The sequence below is a fragment of the Ammodytes marinus genome (genome assembly GCF_949987685.1).
Source record: "Ammodytes marinus genome assembly, chromosome: 14".
Taxonomy (NCBI): domain Eukaryota; kingdom Metazoa; phylum Chordata; class Actinopteri; order Uranoscopiformes; family Ammodytidae; genus Ammodytes; species Ammodytes marinus.
Window position 1 is genome coordinate 18642360 of NC_137218.1, and position 19088 is coordinate 18661447.

The following is a 19088-nucleotide window of genomic DNA, read 5'->3' on the forward strand; positions in this document are numbered from 1 at the left end:
CTCATGGGCCTGTCAGCTGAACAGTGGTGAAAAGACAAAGTTAGGCTACTTATAATGTAGCCTACTCATATACTTTTTTTTCTTCTTACCACAAGATTCTGACTCTCTGCCCTCGTATTTTTCCAATGGAGGGTTAATTGAAATGGGAAAAAAGACCGGTAAGACGCTGCAGTCCTTGTCAGCAGGGTGTCCCTGCTCATGAGGCTAATTATGTATTATGAAGCTTGTGCCAAAATGAATTTTAGACCAGAAATGTATGTAAAAACATTTTCCATGGTAAGTCATGCTTTTTACAGAAGCTAAGTCCTTTCATTAAAATGAATGAAAACCACCTGTAACCTTTTACGGCTCAGCACGCTTTTGAAGTAACTCAGATAGTCTTTATTCCTCTCGATGGCAAGTTGTCATTTGCCCATACCTTCAGAAAAATAATCTGCCGAAGAGCGTCATCAGGTTATGTAGTTCTTGAACACAGCTGTACTGATCCTCCAGTCTCAGTATAACATTAGGTCATTTAAGATACACTTTTAATTTTGCTATAGCACTCAACAAATGGTTTATATCTGTCCTTTCTACTGACACGTCGCAAATGACACATTTATTGACAAATGTTCCGTATATATTCTATATTTATTCTCAATCAATCCGTGGTATTTTGTAAATAACATGTATATTTAATATATTTTTACCTGTATATACTCATATACTTATAACTATGTATTTGATCAATTATGATGTAAAAGCATTGCTATTCATTCATACAAAAAAATGACAGAACATATGGCACTACAGTCCCGTTTCAGTATCATTTATTCTTCCACAAATCACACATTAAATGCATCTTTCCACAGACTGTGTATAGACATCCTAAGGATTCTCAATCCTGCTTTTTACATGAAAATGATACTTGTACATGTATTATTTAAATGTGATAAACTAGGCACATTCTAAAAGAAGGAGGAAAAATGAATAATTTGTGGATTATATATTTTTTTCATTTGTTTCAGTTAGCCGTCTCTAAAATTGAGAAATTTAGAGAAAGAAAAGAAGAAATGACAATACAAAAGACATTTGAAGCATATTGCAAATAGGAAAAGAGCGGTTCTATTTTACTATACAGACTTTTGCCAACAAGTCCCAGTCAAACCTTGATAGTGTATTTTATGCAATCAGAAGTAAATTATAAAGAAGGAATGTTATGATTTCAAAGTCGTCCTGATGCAACTCATTAGAAACAAATCTCCAGACATGGTTAGAGTGTTTCTTCTGACGGAATCTGTTTAATCTTCTGTTTTAGTTTAACAAAAGATCACTCTTTTTTTGTTTAATTAAAGATGACAGTCATTTTTAAAAGGAAAGTTCCACACCTTCTACGGTTATTATCAAGAAAAACAAACAGTCCTGTTTTGAGTTTATGACCTTATATCAGGATAAACACTGTGCAATTATGTGGAGCAGTGACACGGTTTGGCTTTTAAAAAAAAGCTTATTTTTTTTAAGTTTTTATATGTGTGCTGCTCAACAGAGGGAACCCTGCCCAGGGCATTTAAAAAAGTAGACAAACAAACCTTATCTTGTATGACAGCGAACTAAGCTTATGAAAAATGTTCAGGTGCAAGTAAAGTCAGTCTTAGGCGGCTACCTGTATCCTTACTAGCTCTACTCTTTTTGTATTTGTTCGTTACAATAAAATAAACATGGAACATATTTTCAGACCAGGGAACAAGACCAAAGCTTTCTAACCAGCAGTATTAAATACAGCTAGACAAGAGGAAAACAGAGGAGTGTGAATCCTGTCCCTTCAATTTCCAAACATATAACATACACATGTACAACAAGGCCAATGTAAGGCAATGCAATTCCTTCCTAAAAACCAACCACCTCATTCTGTTGTTTATAAAAATGGAAAAACATCCATTACATATTTATGAATCCTTTTTCTACTGATTTAAAGAAAAAATTAAACCCCACTTATTCTCACTATGTCATTCACTAACACTACCATGAACCTAGCTTTTACTAATCCTGAGTTTGTTAAACTTGACAAACTGGATAAAGCTAAAAATCTGTTTGCTTAAACTGACCACCACAATCGCAATGATAATGTAAAGGCCAGGACACACCAGTCCGACACGTTCCGACTACCCAAAAACTGGAGTCGCCGTTTCAGAGAGCTCCATTCTTTCCGTCGCTGCCAAAAAACACACCGAGACGACTGCTTATTTTCCGTACGCTCTGCGCTTGCGCGGGACGTAATGTCTCCACAACAGCAGGCGGCGCTAATCTGTATTGTGGCCCGAAAAAATACGAAAGCCGGAAATGATGGGACAGCTCTCTAGAGCATAAACATAGATAGAAATACGTATTTATATTTATGGACCATAAGAGCACAATTTTTAGCAGAGAGTGTCGAGCATGGTGTCGAGCAGTCAACAAGGGTTGATGCATGTGAGTACTCGCAAAACGAAACGAACAAACACATTAAAACGATGGCTAGCTGTTGTTAGCTGTTTGTGCTACCTGCATCACTTCCGGGCTTCACTGATTCGCTAGCCCTCCACCAATCAAATTGCTCCAAATGAAAGACGGTCGGCCGCCGATTGAACACAAGCCCGACTACCTCTACGTCGGCCGACGTCACGGCACACACCAAACAGATTCGTGTCCCGACCCCCTACCGACACTACGACGGCGATTATCTGGCCGGTGTGTCCTGGCCTTAAAAGCAGCAGAAATGTATTACATTTTTGCAATGTTCTATTGTAGCGTCATTTCAAGTGGAATTTCAAATAACTGAAATATAGCTTTAAAAAATGTGAGATTAGGGGACTTAAAAAAATCAAAAACCCATCTTTCCCTCCACTTGCAAATCCTTGATAGGAAAGGATTCAGGGCTGGGGGAAAGTACAGTCAGATATAAAACGATTAGAATTAGGACAACAGAGAGTCTTCCAACGGCAGCAACCTTATATAGACCCTAGAAGATCCACTTAAAGTGTGAAAAAATTCACTATTTTTTGTCTACCACTTACACATTAGATTACAGAGACATTGAAGTGGCCCATCCGAGTTGTGCAGCACTATTGGTTATGTCATGTGCCGCGGCCAGGTTACGAATTACAACATGCATTTATAAAAAACTAAAAAAAAATAAAAGGAGGTCTATAAACAAATATAGGAGCACTGGATGTAATGTGTGTATTGAAGTAGGATTCTGTTCAAACTGATGCAAAGTGCTGCATGTGCTTTGACACTAACAAATAGACCTAATTTGTTTAAACGGGTAAAATATTCTGTTACAATAAAATGTCTAGCTAACCACAAAAAAAGGTGCTGTAAAGTCACGCCTGTTGACACAAAAAACCCTTTTTAGGTGAAAACTAAGTAAAATCTCATTTGCAGCCAAATTCCGGGCCGTCAGATCTGCACGTCTCCCTCCCTACCAATGAGCTGAGCGGTGTCATCGTCAGTGTGGTGCCTGTCGTCGCCTGCGTCGTCACCATCACTGTCTGAGTCCTGCTGGGGGTAGCCTTCGTAGTCCAGGAGGGGGGAGTCGGGGCGTGCGGGGGAGGCCAGGCACTGGGCAGTGGTAGTACTGGTGTTGGTGGTGATGGCTGAGTAGACCGGGGGGCTGCCTGATAAAGGGGAGCCCGGGTTGGAGGGCCGCAGCAGAGGAGTGCGCTCCGAGTCTGCTTCCCCCTCCGTCCCTTCTTCCTCCCGGCGAGCGCTCTCCTCCTCGGACTCGGACTCAGAGTGCTCCGTGTTGTTCCGGGTGACACGCTGTTTGCACACGGGACACGTCTTCTTGGTCTGTGTGAGCCACGGGTCCACGCACTTGCAGTGGTACGCTGGAAAAAAAGAAAAAGGCAGAAAGAAAAGAGAATTTGGAGGGACTTTTGGTGGTTGTAGTGTCATGTGGTTAAGCAATTGTTCGCAGACCTAAGGTTACAAAGCACTAGAAAAATCAGACGAGGCCATCTGACCACATGGTATGTCACATGCAACAAACAGGGAAGTAATTGTTAAAGAGCCTCATATGATCTATTCATTTCCTTTAGTGCTTTCAGTCACGAGACTAAGGATGAACTAAAAAGGTGCACAGTCTGCACACAATGATTGAGTTGTGTCATGTGTGCAGGTGGAACGGCGGTGGGGGGTATCCAGAAGTGTTTTCAGCTTTGCTTGGTGCTCCATTGAACATTATTGCAGGACTTCTAGTAGCTGATCTGTCTACATTGCCTCAAAATGTACTAAAGGAAATGTTGCTTTATGAATACTGTGGTCGCTTGGAGAACAATATTGAACTTTTGAAGATAATATACACAGGGGTGGAAATGTAGACTAGCAAGAAAGGGCACATTCATGTACTCTGTGTTCATATAGTACTCAAGCTTGTTGTTGTGAGTGTGGTGGATGTGCACAGTCTCAGTGGAGGTACTTTACTAAATATTTACCATGAGAACAAGGCAAAACTCGCAGCTTGTCTCCTTCTTCATACTCATCCAGACAGATTGCACACAAATCATAGTGATCCCCTGAAATAGAAGAGAAAATGTGTTTATGTAATACATTTAAATTCAGGCGAAATGGTCTCCATTTAAATTCTTCAATTATTTTCTAGTCAACAAATGAGAAGCATTTAAGCACAAGAAGAAGTTTCAAACAGTTGTAACCAATGTATTGCAGTAATGGGGACAACAGTGTAATCTGGTTACCTTTTCGGAACCGGTGAGTTGGAATCCGCTTCAGTTGTTCCTTGGACAGGCGGTTTTTCCTAAGCCTCTTTCTGTACTGTGCACATCGTATAATCTGAAAACAAAAAAAAAACAATGTTACTGATGGCATGAGAAATGCTGACACAGATTAGGGTTAGTTTTCTGTGTTCATATAAAATCCCATAGTCCATAATAAGTAAAATATGGGAAGGAAAAAAAGGTGTTCAGGGTCTTCAAACTTTGTAAAAGGATGCATCTACTGAATAAATACAGCCTCTCAAAAGGAAAATACCAACAGGTCACTATTAAACACCTTAAGAGCATTATTACAGGCTTGCCTCTGGTCCAAACCACATGTATTCGGAATCTGGATGTCATAACAAATACGTTTTACACTGCATGATTCCCATTTTAATTCTTAGAATTTTTAACTGCAAAATCACAAAAGGTTTATTAAATAATGTGCCGCACAATCAATTACTACCCTAGCAAGCACCAGATCATATGAATACCTACCAAGACGACACCCATCACAAGAATGATCATGCCAACTACTCCAGTAAAGGGAATAAGGTAGTACGAGAGTGGAAACGCAAACTCCGGCTTGAGGATCACATAGGCTCTGCAGGCCAATGAGAAAAGGAATATGTCAGATACCAACGAAGCCATAAGTACTAGAGCTTTAAAAGGTAAGTATGTAATGGTTCGTGAAAATCTTAAGTTCACTTTTTTTAATGGGTTGAAATGTTACAATTACCCTTGTTCTGGAATTATGAAATTCCTGAGAATTTGGGAGGCATAGTAGCTGGTGAACACAGAGGGGATCTCAATCTCCTCTGCAATAGTGTCTGAAAAATAATGAAAAACAAAACAAGATGTCAATTTATGCAGTTTTTTTAAGATGGTGTGAATTGTATAAAGTTTGAAAGTGTGTACATTTTACAAAGGACAATTACCATTGCTGTAGTTCATGTTGAGCAGAGTGTCTGAATACATGTTGTGAATGATTGCAGCGCTGTATCCAGCTTGCTGTGCATGCAAGACCTGAAAAAAAATGTCCTCACATTAGCCCAGTTTGCTTCACAGAAACGACTACCATGCACTGCACGTTAACCCAAACCTTACTGACCTTCAAATCAAAGTTGCAATCGAAGCGTCTGATGAGAGCGATGACTTTGGTGGTGTTGGCATCAAAGGACAGTGGCAATGGAGGGGGAGGGTCCATTACTGTACAGCCATTAAGTGGACGGGACAACACCAAAACTCCCTTTCACACAAAGAAAAAAATAAACATTATTATAAAAAAGGACTACCACATATTTTTTTCTGTATGCACCCTCTCTCCAACACTCTGCTCTCACCATTAGTCCATCCTTGGGAAGTGGGGCACCAAACAAGGCAGGCAGGTCCTCAAACAACATGGAGGTCATATTGCTATAGTGCTGTGCCAAAACAATACAAAGATAGGAAATTATATCATCTCCGAGGCATGAATCACATCTATAGTTAAAGCTCATTAAAGTCTTATGAGCTAAAAGCACCACAATAACTTACAGCATAGATATAGGCGTGTGTTGGTGAGGGAACCAGTACGCTGCAGAAACCCACTACGAGGACACTCCATCGAGCGCCCACGCACCACACACCGAGCTGAACCATCCTCGCTCGCTTACAGTTGCACTTAACTGTGAAGAAAAAAAATTTAAAGAGAAAAAATATGAACGCAGCACATCAAAATTTAGAATGGAATGGAGATGCTTCAGGTCTGCGTATGAAGCTGATTTCCAGTTCGATTACAGCCTGACCTTAACATATTATGCAAATGGACATGTCAGACGAGCTCACTGGGTACATTGTCATGGGAGAGCAGAGCAAAAGTAAAGCAAGTACTTTTAAAAGTAAGTGTCACTCTACTTTGAGTATACAAATGTCCCCTTAAGGATAGGATTTTACAAACAAAACTGTGCTTTGCACCGACTGTTAACTGCAGTCTCCACAGGTTTGCTGAGAGATATGTAGCTCTGTATGTTTAATGTCCAAGTTGGTTTTGCATGTTTTGTATGTTGCATGTTGAGCTACGTCTAAGACTTTTTTTTGTCACAATAGATTTTAGGTCTCTTGTCGTGACCTAAGTTTTAAAGCAATCCTCCGATCTCTAAATTCTTGTATTTATACATTCAGTTTTTCTTACTTGTTAGTTTGTTTTATTATCAATATGTAATACATTTATATTAGCTCTTTAAATCTTCATGTTTCAATATTTATGCTGAGTTTAAGCCAACAAACGTAATCAAACCACAGCAGGTGTACAAATGTGAGCATTACAAAGTTTCCCTTATATGATTTATTTCCTTGTTTGACAAAGAATAACTTTTACATCAATAATCTGTTGTGGCATTCTTTTTCATTATTCTTTTAATTATAATGACTCATGGAACACATTTTCTTATAATAAGAACAATCTGTAGTGAGGAAATTCAAGCACAGTGATACGTTGTAAAAGCAAAAGGTTTATTTTCAATCAATAGCAAGAAACTCCGCGGAGTGGTCACTAATCCCAACACATGTAGTGTGCAGCAAAGAGTGACGACGTTCCCTTAAAGTCATGACATATTTAAGGACATTTGTCTCCCAAGAGGGAGGCGTCTAACAGTGAGTGACAGGCTGTTTTGCAGACAGTTCTAATATACATGCATTGTTATTGTAAAACATGGGAGGGGTCAGGTTGGTCTGAAACTGGGGAGACAGGTAGAGAGGCAGACAGGTTGAGATACAACCATGGCTTCAGTTCACCATAACAACAATGCAATGCTCTCATTTGGCCAGTCATGTGAGGGGGGATGGTGCAGGGGGACAGTTTGAAGATGGCACAGGGGGAGATCTGAACATAGTATAATAGAAGAGGTGTGGCCCGTCTGAGTAGTTTGTTGGATACGCATTTGAGGAATCTACATTTCAGTTTACAATTAACCAACATGCAATATATTTCATTACAAGATAATAACAATGTTTCCTAATGCATTAATAAGTATTCCAACATTTGAGTCCAGAGATATATCATATACAAAATCTGCCACTACAAATCTTTTTGCTGAATTTGCTGAACTTCACTGCAGTAGTAGTTTGAAAGAAATGTAACTACAACGCTGTTGGACATTTGTTTACAAAACCAGACAAAGTAGCTGTGGATTTCAAATCAATAACACTTAAGAAACTTGTATTCTGTAGTCAGCAACACTCAACTCATTATAGAGATGTAAGGAGGAACACTGTTGGGGTGGACCCACATTGCTAAATGCATAAAACTAAACGGACATTCTGTTGTACTGTTGCTATTCTGCCAGCCTTGCCAAAGGGAACTACCATCGCAAATTACAGGTTATACATGTCAGTGGGCAAAATGCTGACACAATAATTACGGACAAGTCCAGGCCAGTGGCCCTTAGGACTATATTTAGACTACTTTAAATCAGTATATCATTGAAACCTCTGCTCTGCCTCTCATTTGAGCTAACGTAAAACTGAACTTCAATGGCCTTAATGTAATTAACATGGCTCATTTTGATGCTGTAGTAAGCTGCATAGGGGAAGTTGGTTGAAAAAATAATCAGTTGTGCAGTTTGTCGCACAGCTAAACCTGTTTAAAAGCCAGCCAGATAGCATTATCTGATGCCGTTTCCTTACCACATCCCGGAAACAAATATACAAGTATATTTTTTTTTGAAACTCCTACCCCAGGCTGAGGATTAATTAGTTACGTTAAAGCAGTCTGACTCTGGCCTGTTAGACTTTGGAATATAGGTTAGCTATAACCTCGGTTATTGTTCCTCCTTTGCAGGAATACATAAAAGTAGGTATCAAAAGTGAGCTAGTGTGAATTTATTGTCCTTTCTACGAATACCAGCACCATCGAGGTTTTAAACACAAGTTCATTCCAGTTATCTCATTCGATATTCTTGCGTGTCACCGTCTACAAACGATAACGTTTGTTTTTGTTGTTCTTTACAACGTCAATCTATTTTTTTCCCGTCTTTCCTTGCATTACACAATAACACGACAAAAAAACAGTAAGGATTAACGTTAGCTGGTGTGGGGCTAACTTGGTTAGCATACGATACATACCAGTTACGTCGAATGGCCTCCGTGGCAGATTACTATATGTCTTCTTTGTAGTCCGTGTACATGGTATCAAACACGGCTAGTGGTATACAAACCAATAAAATGTGTGTCCACGGTAAATATGACAGTTTGCCAGAATGTTTGGTTTCCCAAAGTTGCGTTAGCTGGATGCTAGGTTTGTTTGTTATTGCTTCTTGCGCTCCCTTGCTCTTCTTCGGGTTGTAAATGCAGAGTGTCTCGATTGACCCACAGCGCCACCAGCGGCCAGAAGGACAAAGTGCAATTAACTGAGCCCCTTCAGGTTTAACTATAGTATAAAAGGGTTTAACCTATATAGGTTTGAATATCTTCATAATAGAGTGATGACCTGGAGGATGCCCGGAGAACCGATTTCACATACCGTACTAAAGATGTAGCTACATTTAATAGACAACGAATCAGATAGACAGTTTTAAATGCATTCAAATGAAGAGGTCCAATCAGTCAGGCCCCTTTCTGTACACCAGCATCTACATAGGCCTACCACAAGAGTGAATTCCTTGTAACTCAGGCAAGTCAGTTCCAAGAGATTGGCCTTCTGCTAGAGATCTTGGGAAGACATTGGAATGTAGATGAGCTGCAGTTTATATCTTACCACCCACCAGGGGACACCATGACACCAGAGCTGTAGCCTCCATCACCCCCCTCCCCTCCCCAACCCCCCTAACAAAGCATTAAGAACAACACGCACATCTACATTTTTAATCATTATAATTTTTTTATCTTCATATGAATTGCATATATGGCACAATATGTATAGGGATAATTTTTAAATCTACATATCACTATTTATATATTTATTTTTAAACCATTTTTGTCATTTGGTCTTTGTTGTTGTGTCATCGTTTTATTTGTCAATTGTCTTGTTTTGTCATTTTTAGATATTGTTGCTGGAGAGTGCCAAACTGAATTTCGTTGTGCTACAATGACAATAAAATCCTTGAATCCTTGAATCCTTGAAACCATGCTATCTGAAAACACATAGAGCTCACAGGCTAAAACTTCTCCTTCGAACACTACCCTCAAGTGGAAGCACCACTTTAATGCCACACACAGGATTTCCACTGTTGTCATGCTGACATGTCTGTCTGAGCTCAAACAATTATAACTGCTGCACAAATGAATTAACAAATACATTCTGACCAGATTCCCCGGGTCAGATAGCCTAAACGTAAGAAATAGTGAAAGTCAGTGAGCACTAAAGTGGGCTGATTCAAATATGCATCCAGATAATGACCCTATAGCAGTAGCAGTGTCAGGCTAGGCAACAGTAGATTTAGAGTTCTCCTGGTCATTTGTGCCAGACTACATCCCTCCAATGTAAAAGTAAAAAAACAGACTGTAATAAGAGTAGCCATAATTGGATGATCCTTTGTAAGACATTTTAAAACAGTCCCCATACATTTCAGTTATCCCTTTTTCAACAGGTCGCCCTGCAAGACAATGAAGATGAATGGCAATGAAATTTCTGAATAAAGCAAGTAGATGCTGCGGATGCTGACCGGAAGGGGTTTTTCTCTTGTGATGCTACAACACACGGATTCGTATTGTAATGGGAGTCATAGCACCTGGAGAGATCCCTCTACTGCCAATGTCAAAACCTAACCCTCACAGCGAGACGTCTGTGACTCTCTGCTGTTCTTTTGTTTTTGTTTTGAGGTGCAGGATGAGTGTTCTATACATGTATTATTCTGTTCACGCTCTTTTGTTTAAAGAAGCCTTTCTTTTAAGAGACAAAGAAGCTTTTCAGAGAGAACTGACCAACCACAGGTTTGCTTTTGACCAGTGGTAAAAATACACACAGAATCTCAGTAAGAAAACTATAGTTAGTTTAGAATATCCTTACAGATTGCAGTAGTCATTGCCTCCCATTATAACAAAGTGCACAATGGATCCTACAACACTGGCATGTTGTTTGCTCTTCGCAGTGCCTTAACCTTCAGTGGGGCTGATTTTGTCAAGTTTGTCCTAAATGCGCCATTAAAAGCCATTGAAGGCCTTGAAAATCACATGGTGTTTAACCACTTTTGGCAAGTTTGTTTATCCCTCATGTGGAGGTGGCCGGGCAGAGGTAGACCAAAGGTCAGGAGCTCACTTAAAAAAGGATTTGTATTTTTAGAAACCAATAGCAGATTTAATGGAAACCTTGTTGCAATACAATGTGATATCTTGACATTGACTAAAGGACCCTTCATGGCTACAATAAACAGCCATACATGGTATGTTAGATTTTCCATGTCTCCATGGAGCATAATTTTTAAAGATATCTTTCTGTGATCCAAAGTGTTAGTGAACTGTAGGCTCAACTTAATATACTATTGTTATGCTTTTGTAGTAGAAAAAACCAGGGGACATCTTCGCACCAATACCCAAAAGTTCCAAATTGTACATTCAGTTTCAAGTGTCGTTATACAATCTTCTCACATTGTGCACTCCCACACCCAACAATTGACTCTCTGTTAATTGGTCAGTATTTAAAAAAAATTTGGGGGTTATTTTGGGTTTGTTTACAGTTTATTATTTCTATTTACTTTTAATCAACTCTTATCTTATGTCAACTTGCTCTCTAAATTTGACTTTTCTAAGGACCGAATATGACATATTTAATTAATATCATAAGTTATTATGAGGGTATTTTTAACTCTAAACTAATTTAGTCACTACACTTTCATTAGGCCCAGAGACTCTGGGCCCTTAAAGCAGACATTTCCAAACAAGGCCTTGAGTGACAGCCTCTCCAAATTGTTGTACTGTATCAGGGCTGTACGCTTATTTTTTTAGGTGGTAGCACTGGTGCTAGCAAGCAAAAAAAATCAGTAGCACAAAAATAAATTCAGTAGCACACAAAGTATGATCGAAAACTTGCATAACCTTAACCCATGCATTTCGCTCTAATTACCTTTTAGCCTGTCATCTTGGTCTCATTTGAAACTCTCAATTAATGTCATATCCTAGTGTGTGCAGTAATAATTGTAGAAAAATTAATAGGGGTGCACTTAGGGTTGCAAAATTCCGGGAATTTTCAAAGTTGGAAACTTTTCATGGGAATTAACGGGAATTTATGGGAATTAACGGGAATTTTGGGAATTAACGGGAATAAACGGGAATTTACTAAATTTAAAGCAACCCAAATGCACTAAATTCTCCTAATTATGTTATTTCAGTCCAGGCAAACGTTCTAGACTGTAAAAAGCTGTTTTTCCAACTAAGTTTTAATATATTTATGAACATTTAATTTCAAATCAGATTTTTTCTGAAGTTTATTGAGATACCCAACTTGATATCATATATTGATTTTTACTAGACCAGGTTTACAGAGGCTTCAACTGGGATTTTAAATATAGTTGGGGACAATATATTTTAGCATAATCTTGACTAAAACAACCAGATTTTATGCAAGTACACTTGGCAAATTGCACATAGCACACATCCTACTGCAGGAGTACTGAGGCCACGCCCCCTACGCTCTGTGCATTCCTCCATCACATGGGGGGCCTACCTACTTCCACTCAATTTTCATTTCACTTCAGTAGTCAGTCTAGGGGTGGTGTGTGTTCATGGAATCTGCGCGACCAAATTTTTGGTTATCCAATCAGCGAACAGAGCGAGTGGCTGAGAACGATGACGTCGAAGTCGCGCTCCAGTTTCAGTTGAATGCTGCGTTCGTTTATATTCGGAACTCCAAATTTCCGACTTGGTAGTTCCGAGTTCCGACCTGTCTGTGTTCCAGTACATCTGCTCGGGAAAGTATGGACGCCTACAACCTTTCTCATCCAAATAACTTAACGTTAGGCTCTAGCAAGTTACTGTTGCCAGGTACCGGTAGATCCATAGACTACAATATGTAGTGAAGTCGGAAATTTCCGAGCTCCCTGTACAACTGAAACTCACCGTCAGAAGGCGGCTCATGACATACGTCTGACCAAACGTGATGCGATTGGTTGGCTAATCCAGAGTGGCACTAGGCAGATCCGATAGTTTTAAACTTCAACAGACACCCGCCCCCAAGTGAGTGAACGTTTGCCAATTACAGCACTTCCAGACCTTCTGTACAAATGAAATTAAGTACGATGGTCTGGTTGGACCAGGCTAAGGCATTTGACTTTATTTATTGAATGGGTGGGGTGAGACTGATGAGTAATATTTTACTCGACATTCATCTTTTTGTTGTTCAGTGAAATTATTGATTGTTCATAAAATAATCAAAACTTGATAAAGTTCTTCTTACAAATAAATCTGTTCAAATGTAATGTGTTTTGATTGTATTATTTTGCATGGATGTCTGCCTATGACAAAATGTAGTGTTTATATGTTTAGATTTATGTTTGGTTATGAAACACTTCATTTAAATTACCGCCATTTAGTTAATTCCTATAATTTCCAATTTTGAATATTCCCAAAATTCCCGAGCGAAAGTTCCCGTGGAAAGTTTCCGGAAACTTTCCGGTAATTTACCGGAAACTTTCCACCCCTTTGCAACCCTAGGTGCACTGATTGTAATTTAGACAAAATAATCTAACCTGCCTGCCAATTGCAATTTTTTGCTGATTCAGAAATATTTCTCCCCATAAAATTAATATCTATATATTTTTTGTATACATATCATTATTATATTCATAATAATAAACATTTTTGGTAAATGTCCTTCTGTTAATTAAAACCTAACTTTAAAACATATAGCCTATTAAATAAATAAGTATACATATTGGTACAATTTAGGATAAGTTAAATAGGTTGTTGTGAATGTGTTGGGAGTAGTTCTTCAGTGGCTTATCAGTTATTTCAAACTTTGTTTAAATAGACTACTGTTGTTGACTGCTCTCTGCAGCTGAAGCAGTTGATTTTCAAGCTAGCGCACTGCAGGGCTGTGAAGCACGAACTTCCTGTTCTTACCGGCTTCAAAAAAGTCAACTCACGTTTGGCTAGTAACATGCTTTTAATGTGAAGGCGCACAGGAAATGTTTTGTTTGAACACGCGCTAACTTAACTGCGTGCCGTCTCCTTCCGGTTATTACCGTTGGTGAAGTGTAGACGCTAGGTCCCGAGCACACATCTTTCACCAGCCAAAGTGGAGGGTGGACTCAATAACTTACTTGCCTAAGACTACATTTACCCGAATTTGGAGAGTGTTAATGTAGAGCCCTCTAAGCAGTGTTGTGCAGCACTCCTCTGTGTCTCAAACAGACAGCATCTGCTCATTAGCACTCGTGCGAGTGTACTTGTATTCATCATCGCACGTGATCAATTTCAGTAGCAAATGCGATCAAAACTGTCGCACTGTACAGCCCTGTGTATGTACTGCCACATTTCCGATTAATTCTCACATTTTCAAGTTACTAAATGATGAAAGAATGATTTTTCTTAAGCATAATGGAAATAAAATAAAACACCTAGGCTATTTGTTTGCCACCATACAGTAATATAACGTGTGCACACTGCCTAACCAATATTAAAGTATCAACACTGATCTCCACCATGTTTGTTGTATATAACAGTGCTGTGTGCATGATGAATATAGATAAATGTTAATGGATTATGAAACATATACTATACATAATTATGTAAAACTAAAATTAATGTAATTTCAGTTATAAAATCCACCTACAGTTATTTTTCTTCCTCCACAATATGACTCACCATACATTGGCACACACAGATGGTTTGGGTCGCTTTTGGGAAATCTCATACTGTCCCTTTTATAAATACAGTTAGCATATATTAGGGTTTTGGAAAATAGCATTAAAGGTGCTGTAAGCGGAATGGTTCTTTTAGCTAACTTCCTGTCAGTTGCTGCAGTTAGCAGTCCCCTCGCTCGTCCCTACGTCACCACATTAATGCACTGCGGTCTTCAAGCAGCGAGTTACCTAGCATCATCTCAGATCCATAAGTGTGATAAAACATGATAAAAATCATCAAAACAACAGACATTGGGAAGGATTTTTACCTGCTCCACCATTGTAAGCGAATAAACATTCACCCATCTGTTGCTCTGTGGGTGCACCGGCAGTGAGACGGGTGCCGGTTTGTAGCATTCTTTCTTCTGATTGGATACTACTTTCGGGATCCCAGAACAATTTAATTTGCCGATTACATGCAGAGCGGGTGACGGAGAGATAGGAGGTATGAAACGCACACACTATAGGCCTATAAGTGATCACTGTATGAATATAGAGCGATTTAATACGTATATTAACCTAAATATATCGCTCACTTCACCTTTAATATATCTCTCTGGGAAGGCTCAACTGATCTTCAAAGTTGACCATTGATTGCAATTTATACCAAATATTAATTTAAAAAAACATATTGTAATGTGCAGTAGGGACTGTATACTCTGTGTCATGTTTGTATAATGGATGCAGCTGTGAGGTTTCTTCACTTTTATAATTTATTTTATAATGTCTTATATTATATTTTTGAGTCCAATTTTAATTCCAGCTTGTACAAAGGAAAATAAATGGATAGATTCCAAGGTGAAATTCAGAGCAAACTCATAGATAATACATAAGTACAAGTTCAGAAAAAACACAAACAAGCAAGAAATTTCATGTTATCTTTTACTCCACCCCAGACATCTCAGCGGCATTAAAACCAGGAGGAAAAAAAACTATACCAGGAGTTAATTTAAGTCCAACATTAGAGTTACATGATGGTAAAAAGCAAAATAAGATCCTCCACTACAGGGTCTTCTGTCTGACTCATCCTCTGTGACGCTTGCCAAACCTTCTAGTTTGGCCGAATGCTATTTTTTATGGACTGCAGTGGTGGACTGGACCGGTTATGCATCCTTATCTTATGGCATTTCACTCTCATAGAAAATGAGACACACAGCACCTTGGAGGAAAAAAGAAAGAAAACACGTATTACATTTCAATAGCAAATAAATATAGGCAATATACACTGACGTAAACATGGGTCTGACTTATACTTACAAGAAGCCTTTGCCGCAGCCTAGAGGTCCAAAGAACAGTTCTGTGGGGAGGCAAACCTTTTTGCAAACTCCACTTAGACTGGGGCACGACCAAGGAAAGGATGCAGCCTCATTCTCCACAACTGTTATGATGGGACATATTATAGCCATGTTTAATGTCAAATGAAATGATGAAAAATAGGCCCTGTTAACACTAATATCTGCAGATTAGAGTTGCAAAGATGTTCGGCAAAATGATTTAAAAGACTTACCATTAAGCAGCAAGACAACCAAGAGCGCCAAAACAACCACACGAATACAAGCCATTCTCTCGTCTGACACTGTTGCTCCAAAATGAGGATCAGGCCCGGGCCTGTTTGTATTTTGGTCAGAGGGGAGGAGTGCAGATAATACGGAGCAGCACACTGGTCACTAGGTTTTTATAATATGGAATTATGAGCATCCATAAGAGAACCTGGTTTTCCTAATCACATTTAAGAAACCTGCATTAATGTGCCCAACTCGTGACCACGTGTTGTTGTCACGAGAAAAGCAAGAAACATTCTCATAGAAACTGCTTGTTTTTCAGATGATTTAAAACACATGCCCACCATTAACCCTTATTGCTCTCTGGGATTGAGGGACATAAGCACATAGAGGCCATTTTATGTTCACGTTCAGAGAAAGCGTTTTTTTTCTCTTCTAAATTTCCACTAATGCAGCTATTTATGAGCACATTTGCAGAGAGCAGCATCTTGTAAACAGCATTAGCATTTGAGGTTCTGCATGTGCATCTTTCCCAGAAAGAATCCACCAAGAAAATGTTTTTTTAAAACAAATGACTGTAGATTAAAATTATTGTTTGAATTTTGTTTGTCTTGGCAAGTTTTTTTAGAAATGAGCCTCAAGGCTGTGGCACATTTTTTTTATTTTATTTTAGTGAGCCTGTTTATCAGGAGCTTGTTGAATCACAGAAACAGTACTCGCTAACTCACTATTACATCACATTACTGCATTTTATGCTGCATGACTGATAATCCCCCTCCTCTGGCAATAAGTGATGCTTCCATGTACATCTGGGCCAGGGAGCAGTGGTGCAGGGGCACCTGGCGGCATCCATCTATCTATCTATCTATCTATCTATCTATCTATCTATCTATCTATCTATCTATCTATCTATCTATCTATCTATCTATCTATCTATCTATCTATCTATCTATCTATCTATCTATCTATCTATCTATCTATCTATCTGTCTATCTGTCTATCTGTCTATCTGTCTATCTGTCTGTCTGTCTGTCTGTCTGTCTGTCTGTCCGTCCGTCCGTGTGTTAAAGGGAAGTCAGAAAGAGTCGAGTAGCATTGGAAGAGCAGAAAAATGAGTTTAGTTAACTGGGTTAAACAGCAGGGGCTTAACCTCCTCGACTGGACTGGACCAAACAACCAGGGCTAGTGTCCACCTCACATGGTTTTCATTTTCTCACTGATTGCTTGCCAAACGTCAAGACGGATTGATTTATCTAGTGAACCGGTGAAAGGGATACATGCAACAAAGTTAGCAGAAAAACTTTTCCATGTCATCTATGAGGTAGAAGTTTGCTTAGCCCTTGTCTTCGTACACTGCATGTTACCCCCAAGTGTTTTTTCTGCCCTTATGTATACTGTTAGAAACAAATGCAATGACTCTCTTGTTAAAGGTGCTGTAAGCGGAATGGTTCTTTTAGCTAACTTCCTGTCAGTTACTGCAGTTAGCAGTCCCCTCGCTCGTCCCTACGTCACCACATAAATGCACTGCGGTCTTCAAGCAGCGAGTTATCTAGCATCATGTCAGATCCATAAGTGTGATAAAACATGATAAAAAACATCAAAACAGACATTGAGAAGGATTTTTACCTGCTCCGCCATTGTAGGCGCATAAACATTCACCCATCTGTTGCTCTGGAGTGCACCGGCAGTGAGACCATGAGTGAGACGGGTGTCGGTTTGTACCGTTCTCTCTTGTGATTGGATAGAAATTTTAGGATCCTCCAATAAGTTTATTTGCCGATTACATGCAGAGCAGCTGACTGAGAGATCGGCTTTACGAAACGCGCACATGATCAATGTATGAATAAAGAGCGGTTTAACACTTATATTAACATAAATAAACTGCTTACTTCACCTTTAAATTGTATGTACTGTAAATAAAATGCATTTGTCAAATGCCAAAGTATGATTGGGTGGTGGTTGGCATAAACCAGCTTGGTGAGATATGGAGAATTAAGCGCCCCGGACAAATGCTTGCTGTGCATTGCAGCTTAAAGGTCACAACCCCTTTGGACACATGTTCATCAGTGTTACATCAGTTTTTTCCAAAGGGAAGTCATTACTGTTTTCCTCTCAAGGTGCTGTCCAAAGAGGTTTCACCCGTGGCAAAAGTCTAATTGCTTTCTAGAGGAATGGTAACTCAGAGTGACCCTCTAATGAGTGTGTTTACCTAAACGCATAACTTGCAACTTCAGCGGTGATCCATAAAATGTACCTTGACACACAAAACATTTCTTTACATTATTGACTGATTTAGCTGATTAGCAGAGGTCAAACAAAATAGTTTTAAATTTCAAATAAATCGTAACTGTGATTTAGAACAAATAAGAGTACACCAATACAACCAGTATTGGACATTTTGAACACAATCTATTGATATTCAGAATTGCATAGACATGTAACAAATAGCAAAACTTGGAATCATCATCACCAAACCATTTTCTGTTACAGACAGTCAGGCTAGCAGTCCTTTCTTTAGCTTTACAGTCAAATAATCATATAGTGCAGTCGGACAACACAACTGCCAGTTCTGGGGAGGCCTTCTCTCAGTCGAATGGCCAGATACCAGTTTTGGGGAAAGCTCCTCATGATCTAAATCCTGAATAGCATCAATTGATTTATTAAGGTGCATTGCCATCCGTGATGCGTTTGTGGGGATAACAGCTGTGCTACCCTTTAAAGGGTGAGTCACAGATTCTAGAAAATGCTTGTTGTCAAAATCACTTTTTGTCAAAATCAAAAAAGGTAATTTGCTGCTGTGTAACTTGGCTGTCAACGGTCTGTACGGGAGCACTGCTATAGGCCTACTGCCAGCACTGCTGAGCAACATGCTGTCACGCTCTCATGAGATATCTCTGGCGCTCTGTCAGACACAGATCTATGCCCTACACACATACAATTCTAGCAGCGATGAGTTACGTCAGGTACATGGCCATTTGTTATCCGCTAAATTATCAGGGTCATGTCACAGAGGATTCTCAAACCTATTGTTTTTGGCT

At 39.2% G+C, this 19088-nt stretch overlaps 1 protein-coding gene across 1 annotated transcript; it reads right to left on the bottom strand.

Annotated features, from left to right (window-relative positions):
* Positions 1 to 799: 799 nt before the first annotated feature.
* On the bottom strand, positions 800 to 9042 carry rnf167 (ring finger protein 167). Its single transcript, XM_080040720.1, has 10 exons — positions 8838 to 9042; positions 6270 to 6400; positions 6077 to 6157; positions 5845 to 5982; positions 5672 to 5759; positions 5473 to 5563; positions 5232 to 5337; positions 4716 to 4809; positions 4455 to 4535; positions 800 to 3848 (listed from the first exon to the last, which is right to left on the bottom strand). Exons 2-10 carry the CDS (start codon positions 6372 to 6374, stop codon positions 3418 to 3420), a joined length of 1215 nt encoding a protein of 404 aa, XP_079896846.1. The 5' UTR covers positions 6375 to 6400; positions 8838 to 9042; the 3' UTR covers positions 800 to 3417.
* Between the last annotated feature and the right edge of the window lie 10046 nt (positions 9043 to 19088).